General features: G+C 39.4%; 2 protein-coding genes across 6 annotated transcripts in view; one reads left to right on the top strand and one right to left on the bottom strand.

The window, feature by feature from the left end:
* The window catches only part of MARCHF1 (membrane associated ring-CH-type finger 1), a 798496-nt gene extending 786372 nt beyond the window's left edge, over nt 1-12124 (top strand). For both annotated transcript variants that reach the window (XM_038559139.1, XM_038559140.1), the window contains one exon: nt 7839-12124. In XM_038559139.1, the coding sequence (XP_038415067.1) occupies nt 7839-8137 (299 nt within the window). In that variant the 3' untranslated portion in view covers nt 8138-12124. The remainder of the gene's footprint in view (nt 1-7838) is intronic.
* The window catches only part of TMA16 (translation machinery associated 16 homolog), a 33784-nt gene continuing 23836 nt past the window's right edge, over nt 11246-21193 (bottom strand). Inside the window, exons 5-9 of one of the 4 annotated variants that reach the window (XR_005370953.1) lie at nt 21025-21173; nt 16529-16571; nt 15325-15527; nt 13615-13750; nt 11246-13213 (exon numbers count right to left, since the gene is read on the bottom strand). Coding sequence is in view for 3 of the 4 variants with exons in the window: in XM_038559142.1 (XP_038415070.1) it covers nt 15347-15527; nt 16529-16571; nt 21025-21173 (373 nt within the window). In the remaining variant the exon portion in view is untranslated. Of the gene's footprint in view, nt 13751-14392; nt 15528-16528; nt 16572-21024; nt 21174-21193 lie in introns of those variants that run through there. The other 3 variants (XM_038559142.1, XM_038559141.1, XM_038559143.1) reach the window with 3 other exon arrangements.

Genomic DNA, 21193 nt, shown 5'->3' with positions numbered 1-21193 from the left:
TCTCAGTTCTGGGTGGATGCAGGATTTCAGACCAGAGGCCCCCAGTGGATTGTCACTCAGGTCCCTCCATCAGAAGAGTTGGCTTTCCAATATATATGGGTCAGCTTTCTACTGGACACTTTTAAAAAATAATTTTCGCTTTCTTAAAAGCAAGTGAAAATGAGATGACTATCATCTTTGGTGCTCAGAGTGTTCGAAGTAGGAAGCAAGATACTTGTCAGGAAGCAGTGCCCACGGCCGGAGCCGCTTCCCAGGGGGACAGCTCCTAACTCGGGGAATTTCAGATGGAAACGATAGCGACTTCCGCAAAGGGAATGATCTGTACCTCATGTTCCAGCTGTATTCAGAGCCCGATTTCCCAAAGCACATTTATAGGTAGTGGGGGCATCTGCCTGAGTCGGTATTATGTTCATCTCCCTTTGGCATTGGGACCGTGAGTGCTGAGCCTGAATTTACTTTTAAAGTCTGGGGAAAAAAAAAAAAAAAACCTGCTGAATTTAAAAGTCAAAATATTTTAAGTCTGCCTTGAAACCTTCAAAATCATTGGAAGAGGAACAAACCGTCCTCCCTTAACCCAAATTGAGGTTGAATATAAAACAGCAACATTTTTTGAACTGTAATAACAATCCTGGAGGGAAAAAAATCCTTTATGTGTTTTTAATGGTTGTTCTTTTAGATTAAATAAGCCTGCTGCCCCAGACAGTTCTCTCACTTCTCTGCCTGTAGTGGAAAAAAAAAAAAAAAATCAGACTCTTGGTGCTTGAAACTTGAACACCCCCAATTACCCATTGCTTACTCTAATTTGGGGGAGCAATGCTCCTCCTGCCTACCTTGACATACTCTAGAAAAATCCTCCAGTATACTATTTGTGTGTTGAAAACAAAACAAAACACAAAAATGGAGGCCAAGAAAACAAATATACTTATTGGAGAGATTATAGGCACAGATTGTTTTTTTTTTAATTTTTAATTTTAAGTATAGCTGACGTACAATAGGCTTCAAGCGCACAACGCAGTGATTACACATTATATACATCACAAAACGCTCACCACAGGTAGGGGCAGTGGCCGTCTGTCCATACACAGTCCTCACAGTATTGTGGACGGTAACGCCTGCACTGTACTTCTCATCCCCATGACTTACTCGTAACTGCAAGTTTAGACCTCTCCTCACCTACTTCAACTTTTCCCACCTCCTCTCCTCTGGCAACCACAGTCTGTTCTCTGTATTTATGAGTCTATTCCTGTTTTTTTATCTTGTTTTCTTAGATTCTTCGTAGAAGTGAAATCGTATGGCAGGTGCACATTTTCACGTTGCCCCAGAACTATTTAAATGCATACACCACAGGGGGACTAGCATAACAAACTGGTTTTTGTTTTTTGTTTTTTCCTCCTGCCTGACTCACTTGTGAGCCTCTAAGTATCTCTAGGGCAGGGAGATACCTGCTTCATTTTTCCGAGAGCATTATAGGGTTGGTAGGGATTCGAGAACTGTTGCTGGCTCTGGCTGACCCCAGCCGATGAGAAGTCTGGTTGTGCCATCCTTGTTAGCTATTATCATCTGCTTCGAGGAGGTGCTACACATCACTTCCCAGCAATCCATATATTGTCCTGTTGAGCACTGTTACTTAAGCATTCCTTTTTATTTTTTTTAAAGATTTTATTTATTTATTCAAGAGAGAAGAGAGAGAGAGAGGCAGAGACACAGGCAGAGGGAGAAGCAGGCTCCATGCAGGGAGCCCGACGTGGGACTCGATCCCGGGTCTCCAGGATCACGCCCTGGGCTGAAGGCAGGCGCTAAACCGCTGTGCCACCCGGGCTGCCCAAGCATTCCTTTTTAGACGTCATTATATGTGCTATTATTGTGAACGGCCCAAACGTGATTGGTGCTGACTTAAGGTACTTGTCAGAAGGCCTGTGTTCTAGTTCCGCCTTGGTCATGGACTAGTTACCTTGAATAAAATAACCACTCTGACACTCAAATTCCTCATTTGTAAAACAAAGCTGGACTGAATACCCGTCACAGGTTCTTTCTGATTCATTTTTCAAAGACACCCTGGACTTGACCTTGCATCAGACAAATTGAATCATTGTGTTTATACAAATACTGTGTGTGTGTATATATATATATTTTTTGTATAATTTATACACATATATTTATATATTTTGCTACATATATTCATATTTGCATATGCTTATGTATCTTTACTTACCACTAAAACAAGGAAAATGTTACAAGTATGTGAAACACTTTTAAAAAATAATTTATGCAACCAGAGAGAAGCAACAAGGAGAAAACCGCCTGCCTAGCCCCACCACGCACACACACCCTTACACAAACACGTTTTATAACTCTGCATGACCTAAGCACCCAGCAAAAATATCCCAACTTACCAATGAGATGCTTTTCCTAAATATAGTCACTGCAGCTGTTAAATGAGACAGGTTCTCCTCTGCCATTTAAAAGGCCTTTTAGAGACAGTCCAGGTGTCTCCAGTTACATGATGGACCACATACTGCACACAGAATACTCTGAGAATTCCACTTTAATAGCTGGAAGAGATTTTAGAGATCACTCTTTTAAAGGTTGAAGAAAGAAGTAATTTGCCTCCTGTGCAGCTTTATTATAAACACCCACCTGGGAGCTTGCCGGTCTACTCAATTAGACCTAAAGAGAAAACAAAGCAAGATGTTCCAGGTGACCTTGCGTGTGTTCCTCCAGTGGACAGAGCTGGGAAGCAAATTTTCCGAGAAACAATACAACTAGAAAGAAAATAAGGCTGAGAGTCTGAAAGGGGATGTATCCCACTTTACAAACAGTCGTCATTGTAGTCTGAAAGTTTGTCATCGATGTTTCTGGACAAATCATCCACGTAGTTGCCACTTACATAGTTCAGGACCTTTTAGTTGATTTTTGGTGGTTTCTGAGCTTTTCTCCAGGAAGGGAACTGCTGGCTGGGAAGGATGCCCAGACCTACAGGGTGAGGAGGTGTGGCTGGCAGCCGACCGGACCTCCTCCTCTCCTGGGGGTTTTCATGGCCTGGAGTCCAGACGGGGCAGCCGATGTTGAAGCCCCTCGACGTTAGCAAGGTCGTAGTTACAGGCACCAGGCAAAGCTTTGCTCTTGATCTACAGCCCACGTCGCACTTAAATCACTCCGAGAGCACCAGTGACCTACATCAATATGGCATTTTCTGTGTCAGGAACTACTCACTTAATCCACACCAACAACCTTGCGAGGTAAATGCTACTCTTAACCTCCATTTCTAACTGGTAGATCAGTTACCTCTTGCTGTAGGACCAATTAGGACCAATTATGCCCAAACTTACGGACATCAAACCACAAGCATTTATTTCACTCCCAATTCTGGTCAGGTGGGCCCTGCTTCTGGCCGTGGCCGGACTGTCTGCTGTTGACCAGGACTGCCCTCCTCCACCAGGCTGGTGGCCGGCACACTACTGGCCGGACGACACAAACAACTGAGCTGTTTTCCACCACACAGGGCTTGATGGCCCTGCCTTCTTCGTGTAGCAATTACAGTCTTAAAAATTAGCAAGAGAGCAAACCACACACACAGCGTGAACACTTTTGAGGTTTCTGTTGTGTCCTATTTGCTGCTGTCCCGTTGGCCCAAACAAGCCACAGCCAGAGTCAAGGAGGGAAGGGACGGAAACCAAGGGACCCAGTGATGGGGGGCATGAGCCGAATGGGAGTAGTTTTGAACAGGCTACCAGAGCTGAGGGCACTGAGACCAAAGCAAATACCAGCTAACAGGTTCTCAGTACGTCAAGGACAGGAAACAGCTATCTGAATTAGGACACGGGAAGACGTAAAGACTGAAGTGGCTGATTCTTAGGAATAAAACCCATAATCCTCAGGGTGTCTGGGTGGCTCGGTCCATTGACCGCCTGACTCTTGAACTCGGTTCAGGTCTTGCTCTCGGAGTTGTGAGTTCACGTCTTGCTCTGGGCTCCACGCCCAGTGTGGGGCCTACTTAAAAAACAAGAACAAAAACCATAATCCTCAAGAATGAGTGGGGGATTTTACACAGAAAAATGGCCTTTGAGAAGCCATCCTGTAGTAAGGCATATCCAATTGGAGTCTGGGCTGCAAAGAAATTGAATAAAAATTTGGGATTTTGGTATTTCCTAGCCAGGAAGGAGGGTGCTGTTGGGTGCAAAGATGAAGAAAGTGATTGTAAAGGAGATAAGAGACAGTCAGTGGAAGTGGTCCTGTTTATCAATAAAATCTGGTCTCGGATTCCTGAAAAGGAAATGCCCTTAAATAGCCCCAATCCATGTCACCTGACTCAATCCCAGTGGGAAATGCAGTGAATACCTGGAAGAATTTTCTATGTGAAAAAACAATTTACGAATTTTTATTCTCTCATTCGTTTTTTTATTCAAGTTCTAGAAATAGTCACTTTTACCTGGAGTCCCCAGTTTTCCTCTCTGGCTTGCTAGAAAAATCTCACACAGACTCAGAATCCCAAGAAACTATCACGAGCTGAAGGGTGCCTTTTGCTTTTCTCGGTCTAAAGTGCTTTTATTGCTCTTTACATATAAAGTTCCCTACAAATTGTGGCCTGATTTCTCTGGTTCGGGTGGCACGACACATTCAGGCAGACATAATGGAGGGTTTGGATTCATCTGCCTGGACTTTAGGAAGCCTCCAGTATCACATCATAGGACAAATCTGCAGAGCGTCTTAGGGCTCTCACAGCCTGTTAGCATGCTGCTGCGTGCGGTCAGCACGGACGACAGTGCAGCTGCCCAGCACCGCGTCACACACACGCACTCACTGAAAGGAGGCCTAGGATTTAATCATCACACGTTGAGGCTGCTTGAGAACTTTATTGCCCATTCCTGTGGGGTTGGCATGACATTATGAATGGTGAATGAGTCAAATTTATCTATGATGAGGGCCAAGAAAAGACTTCTATCTCCTTAGAAAATGGTTGTGGACAGAATATTTGCTCCTCCAAGCTCCTTCAATTCCTGCGCAAGAATCTCCAAGCAGTTTCCGATTGATGTTTAGGAGGATGGGATGCGGTTTATTCCTAAACCCAGGAACTCCTGAGAAAAGATCCCAAGCGCCAAGGAAGAAGCACATACAATCCTTGGGCTTCGGAAAAATGAACATATGGGAGAATTGCCTCAAGTTGGACTTTCTGGATTCCTTTTCCAAACTGGGCGGGTAGAAACAACTTTGTGCTTTTAGCATTTCCAAGTTTGGGTTCCAGCTTCAAATATGTGTTAGTGAGGACAAAGAATTGTTTCCACAAAGGATCCACAAGGAACAAGATGTTGTCTTCTCTTTTCTACCGCCCTTCCTTATTGTGTACATTCTTTCTTCTTTACAGAAAACAGCATAGAACTGACTAGTCCAACAAGGTTGAGTATGAAGACAATTTGCTGAGTCTCCATAATAAGGAGGTAAACACATGTTACCCATGAGAACATTCTTGGAAATCCACTTAGCCCCCTGTTAGCATCTCCTCTCACAGTATCCTTATCGTTGAGTTTCCAGGATAAAATCTTAAAACTGTTCAATAACATCTTTAAAGGAAGTAGAGATCTTGCCCACTTAGTCAAAAGCAAAGAGTAGGCTCAGACTGTCTCTGAGAGAAGATGGGCATGTGGACAACAGGTTTGCACCTACATGGCTCCTGGATGTGAGGTGGGGAGATAGCCTGTACCCTAAGCTTGTTCGAGGACTATACTGGGCTCCTTGACTTCCCAAACATATGAAAGAGGAATGACTGGAGAAACAATCGATCAGAGAGCTTTGTGAAAGAAACCGGAAGACTCAGCCTGTCTCCCAGAACTGGCAGAGAAAATGGCTTGTTACTCCTGGCCCAGATTCTCAGGTACGCTATGGGTTCTGGTCACTATTTCAGAAAGGAGAGGTAGAGCAAGAGTGGAGACTTCTTCATATCACCCACTCATGAAAACAAAGCTTCGTGGACAAGTAGAGGCTGGCGCCTCTGGTTTATACCGAAGAGACTGAGGCAAAGCAATCCAACCTGGAACCTCAAAAGCTTTCATTCATCCTTGAAATACCTACTGCAAAACAAAGACCAACTGACATAAGTTCTGTGTTTGTCGAGGTTATCATGTAGCAAAGTAAAAGTAACTGGTCCGAAAGTTGACTCTTACGCCACAAATGGAAGACATAATATGAAACTGGAAGAGTGGTGAAATTTATTTCCAGCTGGAAATTACTTCTGAGCTGGGACAGGCAGTCATGCCGAAACAGGGAAGCAAAGCCCAGAAAGGAGGAGGACCACGGATGAAGCCTCAGAAATGGGAAACATCCAGGCAGTACTGTGATGTAGCAAACAGAGGGGAGTTAGATGTACCCACGGGGACTTCTCCCCCCCAAATGGGAGATAAAACATGTTTTCTCCAGTTTGTCTGTGGTTAAAATGTTCCAAATACATACGAAATACTGATCAATACAGTAGCCAAGAGCAAAAGTATCCTTCTAAATTTGGAAAACTTCAAGGTATTTGATTTGTACTTTGTACTTTGAATCCTCCCTGCAAATTTCCTAATAAAGAAACTTTAAGTGATTGCCTTCCACAAGAACTCTCCACCCCAGCACTACTGACACTTCGGACTGGATAATTCTTCGTTGGGGAGTGCTATCCTATACACTGTAGGGCGTTTACACAGCATCTCTGACATCTGTTTGCAAAGAGACACCGGGTATAACAATAAACAGTATTTCCAGACATGTTCCGCGGAAAAATACTAGCCTCCGCTGAGAACCACTGATCTACCCCGGAGTCTGTATGTCAGATGACTGTTCTCCTTGCATTGATAGAACAAAGGTAGGAGCTAAACAAGCCCTCATGTCTGTTTTCCTACAGAAGCATAAAGCAAATACCGGTGTTACAAAATATAGGTAGGACATTCCTTTTACTGTATTTATCGTTATAGGGAAAAGTAAATAAAATCCAAAGTAGAATCATAGACTCTCATACATCATGATTTCTAACCGACTCCTCCTGGTCCCACATACCAAACCATGCTCTTGTTACTAGACAGCCTTTCACAGGAGGGGAGACAGCTGCCTTCCACCATCTGCATCCTGGTGTGGGCAAGAGAGCTTGACCATGATATATTTAACATTCATAATTATGTGCGGCCTAGATAATGTTATAGTCAGAGAAACTCTTGTGAAAGTCTTAAAAATTGTGAAAGCCAGTTTCTAGTTGTGGTGGCACAAAATAGGAGGAAATATCGATAACTAAGGAAGTGGTGGTTCTCAGGGACAAAGACTCCTGAAACAAAAATGACTAAAATACTAAATGCTATGCACATCTTTACTTAGAAATTCTTTCTCTCTCAGGTGAGATGTGGTGGCTTCTCTCCTTCACTGTCTTTTCAATTTTAAGGAGAGTGATGGTGGGGAGGGGGACCCGTATGTATGGTCCTATAGAATTACCTATCACTTTACCTTTTTAAAAAGATTTAAAATGGATTCTTTCACTTAGTATGTTCACTCTCTTTCCTTAAAGATTTAGCAGTAAGAAATCAATATCAAGGTAAGTATCAAAAGTCTAACAGTACCTGATAACCACAGCAGGTACTGGACATAGGAGAAATAAGATCATTATAGTGGTAGGGGAGTTTCTTCATGTAGAAGTTTAAGTGCCTTTAAAAGAACAGAAAGCAATTAAGCAATTCTGGTTATAATTTTTACGGCCTGTTAACAGTATTCCTTATCCGCAAAGTTTAGCAGGCAGGCGTGGCCTTTTGAAGGAGTCATAGAAAAAATTACTAAATCCATTGATAACTTGGTGATAACATTCTCTTTTTCTGACTTCAAAGGTGTCCTTGAATGGCCATTTTGGACAAAACTGGTTGTGGTGGCCATTGGCTTCACAGGAGGCCTCGTCTTCATGTACGTACAGTGTAAAGTCTACGTCCAGCTATGGCGCAGGCTGAAGGCCTACAACCGCGTGATCTTTGTGCAGAATTGCCCCGACACTGCCAAAAAGCAGGAGAAGAACTTCTCGTGTAACGTACACACGGACACCAAGGACGCCGTGGTGGTGCCTGTATCGCACACAGGTACGAATCCACTGCCGTCTGCAGAGGGCGGGCCCCCCGAGGTTATACCAGTGTGACAGACCAGCTGGGAGCGTCTTCCCTGAGGACCCTCTTCCGAGCCCTCAGCCACTACACGTGACAGAAGTGATCCTGACGCGCTCACTCCCTTCACCCTCTCCTCTTTCTCCTACTGACTCGTTTTTCCAGACTTTGCTCAAAAAGGAAAGGACCAAAAAACCACCAATGACCAGGATCCCAGGAAGCAGTCCACAGGGTGACGCAGAAATGTGGAAGTCAGCAAGAGACGGATTTCTAAGACAGTTAAGAGCCAGTGGAGCAAGGGATGCTCATAGGCAGGGACGGAAGCCTGAGTGGACACAGGCATCCTCACAGGAGCAGGAGCAAGTGTAAGAATACAGGCTTGAACTGCAATGTGTATTTCTTCCAAGGCCTTGTGTTGTTAACTGTCTCATCTGGAAATAAGAAACACCCTTGGTTTTAAGCTTGAAATTGTCTGCATCATCCTTCAGTGGTATCAGAAGCAGACGTGGAGGATGCAGTTTGATGCTCATACTCTGACAGCTAACAGATTTTTATGGCTATAGTGGAGTCCAGTTGTTTTAACAGATGCATGTTTTTAAAAAATAGATGCAATACGCATTTGAAGATATTAATACTTAGAATCACGTTTAAATCACGAACAGGAGATTTCTGGGTGTAATTAGTGCTGTTAAATACCCACAGAAGCTACCACCAGCTATTAGGTCGTATGTTTTATCTGGTCCCTCTAAAACAGTGTTGTCCAACAGAAATATAACGTGAGCCACAAATGCAGACCGCATACATACGTTTAAAATTTTCCGGTAGGCCCATTAGAAAAAGTAAAAGGTGAAATTAATTTCTATGTTTCACTAACACTATATATCAAATTATTTCAATGTTATGAATATTAAAAATTGAGACCTGTTACACCTCTTTTTATGAACCAAGTCTTCAAAATCCAGTATGTATTTTATCTTTATTGTGTATCTTAATTTAAACATGTTGTTCAATGCAGCCCTAAAATCAGAGGCAGAGCCTCTGCTTCATTTAACAGTTGACTATTTCAAAAGAGCAGCTCGATTCATTCTTTTATCCAAAGTCTCATGAATGGTATAGTTTTATAAAGCACTAAATTAATCAAATTAAATAACCTGGTTGGTTAAAGAGTTAGATGAACTTACCACTTTGTAGTGTGAAAAAATGAAAATATGGAAAGATAAAATGATCTACCTGTGGCAAAGTTCTGAAATTAACTTGTTTGCTACTATGAGGCACATATGATAGGGAAACAAAAATTAAATATTTTTGTTAAGTCAAATGTGTAAGGTTTTTTTTTTTTTCTTTAATCCACATGTGGCATCCACTTGACAGAGGAATCATTTTGACTAAGCATTTAGACTTGATTTTTAAGAAGCTGACAGTATTTCCCTTGGTCAGCTGGAAAGTAAAGATATTCAACAGATTTTGTGATAAGTAATAAATTGAGTTGTTTAGGTTTGGCAGTTCAGTTGATTATTGTGTTCTTTGCATATTCATGTAGAACTGAAGCGTGAATGATATTGCAGTGAGCTAGATTAATGATTATAGAGTTAGTGAACCATCAAAGATGTCTTTTATTTAAAAAGGTGATTTATTTTTGTTAGCTGTCATTATTTATTATTGTGAAAAGGCAACCATGATGGCCATAAGAACCAAAGCACGGGTCTCGCATTGCACAAACCTGGGTATCGCATTGATGCACTTTCTAATTATCAGTGTACTTGTTCTTCATGGATTATCATAGAAAAAAGGAAGAGGAAATAACCTTTTAATGAGGAGAAAGATACGAGTATTAGTAGTGGCTGACACGGAGTCCATATAGTCACAATTTCTAGAAATAAAGAAAAGGTAAACAATGTCAATTTTGTGTGTGTGTGTGATGTGTGTGTGTGATTTCATGTATGTACATGAGAAGAACATTAAAGTTTTTGGCCAGTCAGAAAACAAAAGGTTTAAATCTCTTCTTTCTTAAAACTTGTTGTGGAGGGTATGGACTAAAAGGCACAGGGAAGACAGAGCTGAAGTAACTGAAGTTGTACTGTAATTTCTGCACAAATAAGGACGTTAAGTTGTGATTTTAAAAAGATCTATGAACCGTAAACAAACTAAACTTTGTATTAACTTCCTCTTAAATTTCCATTTTAAAGGTTTAAGATAAATACTCATGAATAGCTAAGTTTTGGGTGATTTAAACATGGCACTTCACCCAATAAATTGACCTTGATTCAATTTTTCTGTTAATTTTTCTAAGCTTTTTACTAACCCATTCTTCCCAGTGATTAGCAATGGCACAGTGTTCTTTACAAATATTCCTGGGGCGGGTGGGGGAATCGGTCACCAGCAAGCCATGAAATCCCAAATTCTTTTACATTTGCTCTGGAAGGAAAAGAATTATTTACCTTAATTACCACCAAAAATACTGTTTAAATTCTGTACAGACCTAAGCAAGATGGCTAAGTGCATTGCTCATTTCTCAGTGGGAGATGATTGGCTAAAATAGGCCTTGTTTATTAAGGGCTACACTTAACACTAAGAAAACATTTCTAGAATGAAAAGTAAAGATAAGCATTACTGTTTTAACCATAAAATATGACATGGTGTTTCAATACCATACCTAAATTCTCAAAATTAATTTGTACAGGCTTTGACTTTCTTGTAATAAGAATATAGTTCCCTAGCAGGTTAAAAGCCAGCTTTTTATTCTGCTACTCTTCTTACCTTTATAAACCCTGAACTCCTGAATTTAAATCTTTTAAAATTTCCTGCAATGGCTGTTTATGGTTCAAACTATCTGAAATAATGATGTGCATTTAAAACCTAATATTGATTTTCTTTCCTATTCTGTGTGGCAACTGCCCTTTCAGTGAAAGGATTTGACTTTGTTGACAATACTTTTTGTGGACTGGACATACCCTTCAAAAATGACTCTCCAAAAGGACAATTTTTTTGAAGCATGTTTACCTGCTCATGTAAGAAGTAAAATGGAAGTGAATCAAAGGACTGAAATTGAAAAATGAACACGCAATTCTGTTTAAAACCTTGGCTTTTTATAATCATGCATCTGATAGTATCAATACCATAAAACACAGACACTTATGCTGTTAATTTTTCAAAGAACTCTCACTTTTATTGTGTCAAAGATTGAATTGTAAAGGAATGAAATCCCAGTATTTTTTCTTAAAGTGAAGTCCAGAATGCAATGACGCTTAAGAACAAACACAAGCAAAACAAACAAAAAATCAAAACAAAAATGATCCAATCAACCTGGGATACAGCAATGGAGAAACTGAAAAAAAAAGTATTTATTAAAGGAGTCTTTCAAAATGCCCCAAGATGAAATCTCACTCGGAGCTGCTATTACATGTGATTATCGTCCCAGACAGCCGCATTTATCCTGTTTTCCAAGAGGCCCTTAGGTACCCCTAAAACACCTACTATTTGGCTGGAAAATTAGCTCATTAGAGCAATGGCATCATTAAGATACTCTGTCAAGGGGGTGAGGTGGGGAAGATTACTGCATTCATTCACCTGACAGTTTACCTTTCCTTACCTTACCTTTGAATATTCTGGAACAAAGTGGAGCTCTTTAAACTTTTTACCATTATTGTAGTTGTTATGTAATAACTGTATAGGACTCATATTTTAATTAATAAGAAAGATGAAAAACCTTTTTCCTTTCCTTAACTCAGCCCAAAGGTGCTATTTTACATATCAATACAGCTCAAAGGAAGTACTGTTATTTTGGGCTGCAGTGTTTCCTCCAAATCTGAAGAAAGCCCATTTTGAAATTGGAGATCATATTAAAAAAAAAAAAAAAAAAATTTAACTGTGTGCAATTTTTGAGATTGAGCATTTGTACTTTTTTGGTTTTACCTAATTCTCTTGCATTAACAACTTATTGTTTTGTGAATAATGTGTACTAAGACAAATTAAGGAAAATAATTATCTGTGAAAGACTTTGTATATTAAACAAGTGACCTAAACTTTTGTTGTGGTTTCTGTACTCTTTGCCTAATTTACCAGGATTTCTGCAGGTATTTATTTGCAACATTCAAAAAAGCTTGAGTTCTTAAGATTTTATAATAGTCTGGGTTAAGCAGGGTCTGAACATATTCATATTATGTTAAAGCCAACATTGGTTGGCCAACCCTGACATTATAGAAAGGAATAAAGAGGTGCATTAATTAAGAGGTTCTTTAACTCAGGGAAAGGGCAGTGCAGGCAGAAGGAAGAGTAACCAACATCCTCAGTGGAAGTAGCAAGCAAGATTCAATTACTAAAGAAACAGCAAACCCTTGTTGGAGTCAGACAATTATTACCTAGAGAGATAGCGAAAGAAAGGCAAACTGCCAGCTCTCCATGAGTCTTGTCCCAAGGGAAGACACAAAAAGGAGAAAGCATGAAAGATGAAAGATAGGGGATAATGCAATATAAGGAGCAGGGCACCCTGGTGCCAAGATGCTGATTCCATGTTGCAGCGAAGCAACTTGTGGCCTCCGGCTACACCATAAAAAGCCTCACAGTGCAAAGTCTCATACTTCATCAAAATCCAGAGGCAATGACAAACTGTCTCACATGTCCTCCTTGGAAGACAGGGAGGCAAACATGAAGTGGCACATGGTCGTCCCTACATGTCCCATATCCTCGTGTTCCAGGAACATCATAGGGCATTCATTCGAAGGCTCGGGTCACCCTGAACAAAGTCTGACCTAAGTGGATAAACACAAGGTCATCAGGGTACCAGCAGAGCTGTTCCACCATAGAAAACAGCTTGGCCATTCTAGGAATGGACAGAAGGCCTGTGATCTGAAGTACAGTTAGCCAAGGGCAAGTGGAAACAAACTGAGCTGGAGAACCAGTCAGAAATCAAGTCATTTCAGGACTCTTTGGCCATGGAAGCGAACGTGAATTTCACTAGAAATGTGATGGATGTCAATGTAGGTTCAGCAGTTGTAACAGATATGTGACCCTGGTGGGGAAGGTCAACGATGGGGGAAGCTCTGCATGTTGTGGGGGCAGGAAGCAGATCTCTTTACCTTCCTTCTCAATTTTGACATGAACTTAAAATTGCTCTAAAAAATAAAATTTCAAAAAGAAAAACGTGTTTAGAAGCAAAGTTATCCCGGAGCACCTGGGTGGCTCAGTCAGTTAAGCATCTGCCTTCAGCTCAGGTGTCAGAGTTAGCTGCTCTGAGCTTAGAGACGAACCATTAGCCTATAGCCGTGAAGTGCAGCTTTTTGGCAAACTATTGCAAGTAGACAAAGTCCAGCCTGCGGCCTATTCTGTGTGTGGCCATGAACTACGAACGATCTTTATATTTTTAAATGGTGGTAACACATACACACGTGCAGAAATATGCAACAGAAACTGAATTTGGGCTGCAATAACTAAAATATCTACTATCTGGCATTTTACAAAAAAAAACCAAACAAAAAAAAAAAAAACAACTTACCAGCCTCCAGCTTGCACATACCTGCCAACAAAGTGAGTTACTTTTACTCTGTTCCATGGCCATGAATACTACAGAAGCTGTATTACAAAGGCATACTATGGACACAAGAGGAGTCCAGGTGAGGCGGCACAAGTTATCACTGCAGAGAATACACATTCTATAGACAGAGATTAAGAATATCACTTAAAAGCATCAATCTAACAAACTATCTCTTAGGCTACTCTCGTCCAGCCAGGAGCAACATGACAGTCCTTGCCATGTTATTATCCATAATGATATACGATAAAATAGGATTATGAAATATAAAGATTATGCTAAGTGGTAAAATAAATTCATTCACTCAACAAATACCTACCTATTCTAGTTCCAGGTAGTGTGCTTGTATTTTTGGTTCGATGGCGTAGGGAGAACTAGGAACAAATGTCTGAGGGGGAGGATGATCTGCCATTTTCTTAAGTTATTTATCTAAGAGTATGCCTTTTAAAATATCAGACAGGATAAAACAGTTTTTATTCTCTTTACTATAATTTAAGGCTCAGTTTTTATAGCCATCTTGAAACAAAAATGAACCAGAAAAGAGGATATTTTCCAATGACTAAAGAGAGGAACATCTGTAACCATAAAACTGTATTACAAAGATTACTAAAGAAAAGCAAATCAGCATCAGTTAAAAGACTGAAAATGAAATAATCAGAACTTTAAAAAGTGAAATTATGAAAATAAATTTTATTTTTAATTTTCAATAAAAAAGCTGTTAACATTTTAAATAAATTGTTAATGAAACTTAGTTGATATCTAATCTCTTATAGCACTAATGTTTTATATTTCTGTTCTTGAAAATAGTCAAATATTTAGAAAATAGCCTTTAGAAAACAGCCTAAAAGATAATTGCATTTAACAAGTTCTATGAAGAACAATATTCTAACACATCCATGGCTTTCATGATACTTAAAATACTGTTGTCACTTAGCGTCTCTCAGAAGAATAAATAACAGAAATAAGTAACACAACCACAATAACAGATTCTCTGCTCATTAGTTGTTTCCACAAATAAAGCCATCAGTTTTCATGAGAAAGCAGAAAACAACATACAAAGAGTTAACCTGAAATCATTTATCCCCTTTATCAAAAGATAGAGTAAGAGTGGGAGACCAACATCACAAAAATAGTCACTATTTTTTTTCTTTACCATTTAACTCTGGCTTAAAGACAATAAAAATAATGTATAGTCCATCAGTGTATATTTATTCCCTATCACATTTTCCCTACTTTATAAGGAAAATAGGTCTAATGTTTAAGAGGAAGATTAGTGAAACACTATTACTGAAAGCCAATTTTGCTATCATCACGGCTCAAGAAGGATCCACAGGACTCTTCCACAAAACAGGTTGCTCTATAAGCCCTAGAATATGAGATCAGGTGATCCAAGGTAAACATGAGAGGAAAAATAAAAAAATCAAAACACTTTCTATTCCTTATTCATATCACTCCCTTTGTCCAGGAAATTTAGATTAAATAGATCTTAGATTGTGCTTTTATTTCACTACATCTATTTCAACAATTTAATGTAAATGAAAAGTAACATTCATTTTTAAATGAAAATCGTAACATTTTTTGACACTGCAAATGGGATTCTCATCATGAAACAAACTACACAACAAGTTGTTGTTATCTACACAGTTATTTACCATAATCAGGTCAAACATAACTTGATGCTCTCAATTTACTTACTTTCACTTCAAACAAAGGACAATTATGCCACTGCTGGCATTTCCTCATCTGAGTCACTTGATTCATCTTTTAGTTCCAGTTCCCCTAAATCTTTGTCTACAGCTGTAAGAGTTTTCTTCTTGCACTTCTTGGGGACTGCATCGTTAGCACAGATTTTTCTCATTTTAATGTTTGGCAATTTCTTCAGATCCAAATCCCATTCCCTAAACAAAAGAGAGTACGTAAAGAGGCTGCGGGGGTGGGAGATGGAGGAGCTGTCAATACTTAAAACTCTGAAAGCAGTAGAAGAAAGCTTAATAAATTTACAGCAGTTTCAAAAACACTAGAAACAAACAACCTATGCATTAGGAAAAAAAAAAGTCCCAAGAAGTGAGGCTTGCTTTCGTCCATCCTTATCCTCTCGTTAACCTACAAGAGCAATAACTGCACAGAGATCCCCACATACCCAAACTTCCAACGTAATACAGAAAAATATTAAGACAGAAGTGACAAGGAGGCTCTATTCCATTGGTTTATTCTCCCTAACCTGAAGACTCCATCTTACCAAGAACCTCAAGAAGCAATGACTCTATCATACTTGCAACTATTCAAACTGCAGTCAGAAAAGACTTTTTTCTTTTTTTTTTTTTTTAAAGTTTATTTATTTATTCATGAGAGACATACAGAAGAGACAGAGACATAGAGGGAGAAGCAGGCTCCTCGGGCAGGGAGCCCAATGGGGGACTCGATACCCGGATCTGGGTTCATGCCCTGAACCAAAGCAGACGCTAAACCGCTGAACCACCCAGGCATCCCAACACTTTTCTTTTTACACTTCGTGGTAGTCAGTTTTAGTAACCAAAAAAATGTTATGGTTACAACAGAAAACTTCATCTTTCAACCACTAGACTAACTAGTTCTTGACAATTTATTCTTTTCTCCGGTGTCACTTCCAAGGAACCATCTTTTCCAAAAGAGGGTGCTGCAAATAGTCTGGGGATAGAACTTTGAGCCATTGAGTCTGCTGCTATTAGTTTATCTTTGAAAAAAATACGAATTGGGAAGCAATAGTGACATCAAGTTCTCTAAAGTATTTTATTAAGGTATTTAAAAATATATTTGAAAAATATAATCACCATGTCACTATCATTTCAGTGCACACCAGGTTTGTGTCTCATGTATTTTACATGTAGCCTCAAGGAATCATAGAGAGAGAGAGACTTACCTAAAAGTTCTCAGATTACCTGCATTTACAATGTCTGGAATCTCTGGGAAAGAAAATAATTTACACCCATTAAGTAGTATTCTTTAAATCACAACATTTTACAGTTTCCTTGTTTATTATCTCAGATACAAGTTAGTGGCAGCAAGAAAACCCAAAGCAAAACAAAATTTCAAAGCACAGCCATAATGCTATATGAAAAGGAAGTTCTGGCCCTCCTGCATACCACAAACTAAAGACTGAAATGATTTGTCTGTTGTAGCTTCATTTTTTATCAGTTCTTTCGTCAGCTGCTAAAAAAAAACCAAATCTTCGTGGATTTGTGAATAAAAAAAAAAGAAAAAGCTCTGAAAGTATAAAGGGCTTAGTTTAAGAAGGTGATTTAAGAAAAATGCTATTCAATGCTAAATTCTAGCACAAAATCTATAAAATGAAATAAACTTATTAATGAAATAAACCATGACCTTTTAATCTATGAAAGACACCTGGCAATTTCTAACAATGCTAGATTTAATCTAAAATGCTAGATTTAAAAATATATTTTCTTGGTGAAAAGTACAATTTATTTTCAAGTATATATTTCATCCTGGCAAGATAGAGTTTATCTGAGAAATGCAAGGATTCTTTAATATTTTTAAAAATCACATTATTCAAAATGGGAAAAAAATTTAAATGAACTATAAATCAATAGATGCTCAAAGCAGCACAATAAAAAATCCATTTTTTAAAAAGGTTTTATTTATCTATTCATGAGAGACAGAGAGAAAGAGGCAGAGACACAGGCAGAGGGAGAAGCAGGCTCCATGCAGGGAGCCCAATGCGGGACTCGATCCTGGGACCCCGGGATCAGGACATGAGCCAAAAGCAGATGCTCAATCACTGAGCCACCCTGGTGCCCCTAAATCCATTTTCAATAAAAAACTAGGTACATTACCATGATTAGAAAATTTACCATAAACCAATATGCATGATCATAGTTATCAGTAAAACACAAATGGCATGTATAACTAGAACACTGCTGCAAAAATTCTGGCCAATGCAATAAAATATTAATTAATATCTAGGATCAATGAATGAAAAAGATAAAATAAAAATGCTTAACACAACTGTATGCAAATTATGACAATAGTTTCAGAAAATATGAGTATAAGGGGATCAAGTGTTTAAAAGGTGTAAATTAAACACCATTTTTAAAAAAAGAAATCCTACTAAGAGTCAGAAATAGTTTTACCACCATGGGGCAAAGAGGAGAAATGTAAGGATCCAGAATTCAACAACAATTTGCCCAGGTTAATAGGCCCCTATAAAGCTGTCAGAGATCTCAAACCCTTCACCAGACACACTACCTAACTCTGGAAGAAGCAGCGTGGAACAGCTGGAAGAACAATGGATCTGAGTTTTTGTGGTGACTCAATCACCAATACATGTGTGACCTTGGCCATGTTCGGTTAACGAATTGCCAGCTTCATGGTCAACAGACTTTAGGAGGAAAGAACAGCAGCACAGAGACCAACTGGGAGGCCATTAATGGTACAGTTGAACCAATGGTGGCCTGGGCTAGCAAGGGGCTGGTAGTAGCAGTTAGTTAACCAGATGCAAAATACATTTTGCTGATGAGCTGGATGGAGTGTGAAAATGACCACAGGTTTCTGACCTGAGCAACTGGGCAGCTGGTGATACTGCAGCCTGAAACAGATGCTGCGGGAGCAAGTTTTAGGAGAAAAACTAGACTCTGCTTGGGGACATGTCAGGTTTGAGATGCCTAGAAGACATTCAAATAGAGATTTTGAGAAACCCTGGTTTGATAATACGAGTCTGGAGTTCTAGGGACAGGTTAGGGTTGACAGATACAAATTTTGAAGTTATCACCATGTAAATGGTATTTAAAACCACAGGCTGAAAAAAAAAACAAAAAACAAAAAAAACAACCCACACAGGTTTTTGAGGGACACGTGGCTCAGTGGTTGAGCATCTGCCTTTGGCTCAGGTCATGATCTCGGAGTCCTGGGATCGAGTCCCACACATTAGGCTCCCCACAGGGAGCTTCTCCCTCTGCCTGTGTTTCTGTCTCTCTCTCTCTCTCTCTCTGTGTCTCTCATGAATAAATAAATTAAATATTTTTAAAATAAAATGATAATAATAATAAAACCACAGACTGAATGAAATGCATTAGGAATTGATATAAATAGGAAAAAAGCAACAGCCCAAGGAGGGGGTCCTAGGCCAATATTTAGTTTGTGAAGATGAGGAGGATTCAACTTAGGAAACTGAACTAGAAAGAAAACTATGGAAGTGCTGGGTCTTCTTTACCAAATGAAACGTCTGACAAGAAAATGAAATGATCATCTGTATCAAATGCAGCAGAGAAGTTGACTGAATGAGAATCAATGCCCAGTAAAGCAACTATTTGCGTTAGCAACTCAGAGGTCATCAGTGTACCAGTACTTGTAGTTGGGTGATGGAGAAAACAGCTAATTAAAGTGGGTTCCAGAGAAAAACCAAGATGAGGAGATGGGAGACCTACGAGCATAAACAATTTTATACTCTTACAAGGTGACTATTCAGTGAAAGGGACACTGGCATCACTGCTTGAAGCTCTTCCCGAACCTCCTGTATTACACTGTATAAGGCATCTTGATAAATAAAACTTCATGTAACTTTTATTTTTTTATTTTTATTTTTTTTATTTTTTAAGATTTTTTAAATTTATTTATTTATGATAGACATAGAAAAAAAGAGAGAGAGAGGCAGAGACACAGGCAGAGGGAGAAGCAGGCTCCATGCCAGGAGCCCGACGTGGGACTCAATCCCGGGACTCCAGGATCACACCCTGGGCCAAAGGCAGGCGCTAATAAACTGCTGAGACACCCAGGGATCCCCTCCATGTAACTTTTAAACAAGTGCCAAAGTAGGTATACTATTTATTTCAGTTTTTAAATTGAAGAAAAGAAAGCGTGGCGGGGGAGGGTTAAATAACTTGTCCTGCTATACGGTAAGCTCTAAGGGTTTAAGTCGAATCTGTCTAATGCTACAGCTATTTTGTTATTTTTTCAGTGAAGAAGCTCACTTCTTAGAAATGATGAAGAGGAACTGCCAACTTTCCTCTTTTAGAAAACTCTGGTAACCTAGTAAATCACCATTTGAGTGACTCTACTTTTCCCTTCTCGTGTCCTAAATCCCATTGTTAACTTTTTAATTCACCAATTAAGAGTCAACTTGTGAAACTCTGGGCACCTCACCTTCAGACCCTAATGAAGGTAGAACCCCAAGTTCACACTCCCTTCCTCTCTCTCCCTTCCACCTCCCTGTATGGCCTTGGGTGTTCTATGGACCTTCTAGGCCTTGTGAGCAAAAATTTCATTTTGTCTTTTTTTGTTTGTTTTCTCCCAAATTTCCCTGACCGCTGTTACTGAGGTGCATCCCTGCAGTCATAAGAACCATGAGGCCGTACCAGCCATAACTCTGGCTCTGGCTGGAGAAATACCTAGGGTGGCTCAATGCAAGTACTAGAGGCCCAGGTGAGTGTCTCAGGCAGTTCTAGCTGATAGCATCCCTATCACTAGGCTGGGCCCAACACAACGGTTACCCACAAGATATTTCCTTTTAGGGTCTTATACTTCAGTGTTGTTTATTATCAAAACTTAAAAACTTAATTTGCTATTAAATATTTCATTTATACTGTGCTTTTCAAGTAAATCCACATACTATAAATGCTGTAACATGGACCAGAAATGGAATGTGAATAAAGTAATGTTTAGGACCATGGCAAACCTGAGAGTACATGGTCAAGTCTAAAAGGGACAGATGTTACTCCACTGTAGCAGATTATGTTGCCAGGCTAATTGAATTTTTTTTTTTTTTTTTAAGCCAGAAATCTACATGCTTCATGCAAAATCGACAGATTTATTCTAGACTGACAATTAACAAGCCAATCAAATACCATTTGCAGGCCATGTTGCCTTTGGGTTGTCACCTGTTTGTGGGCTTTGCGAACCTTAAGTACCCTCACCAAGTGCTTTTTCTTCAGACAATGTTGGTAAACTAACAACATGCTTGTCTATAAGAATGGTAAGAGATGCTACAATGCTAAGAATGAATGTTCAATTTCTGAAGTTTTTCCAAGAATGACTGCAGCTACTATAGCTTGGTCCTACAGGAATTAGAAAGATAAAAAGGGCACAGCACCTGCTCTAAAGAAACAGAGATGCAGCTAGAGATAGGCAAGTAATAAAGCAAATTAGAAATGTGCTGGAAGGAGAGGAAAACTTTACTGTCAGGGTAGAAAGATATGATATCACTATCATCACTATCACAAGTGACAGTTTTGAGAATTTAAGAAGAAAATAAAAATAAAAAATTATTCAATAGACTCACAAAAGAAATCAAAGAAAGAAATTCAAACTAAATAAATACAATAAATAAAATCAAAACCTTGAAATACATTACAAATCTGATATGACTGTGTATTTTAGAAAGAAAAAAAGAAAATGAGAACACACCAAGGCCATATCCTTCATACTGTTGTCGCTCACGCTCCATTGTCTGTTTGATGACTGTCTCCCGGGAATAGTGCCGCCTTCCCTGCCTGTCTTTGATGCTGTTATGTAATTCAATCTGCTCTAGTTCACTGCTGAATCGATTTAAATACCTGAGAAATAAGAAAGCAAT

This window comes from Canis lupus, chromosome 15 (genome assembly GCF_011100685.1).
Source record: "Canis lupus familiaris isolate Mischka breed German Shepherd chromosome 15, alternate assembly UU_Cfam_GSD_1.0, whole genome shotgun sequence".
NCBI classification, from domain to species: domain Eukaryota; kingdom Metazoa; phylum Chordata; class Mammalia; order Carnivora; family Canidae; genus Canis; species Canis lupus.
This window is presented reverse-complemented; position numbering and strand designations above follow the sequence as displayed.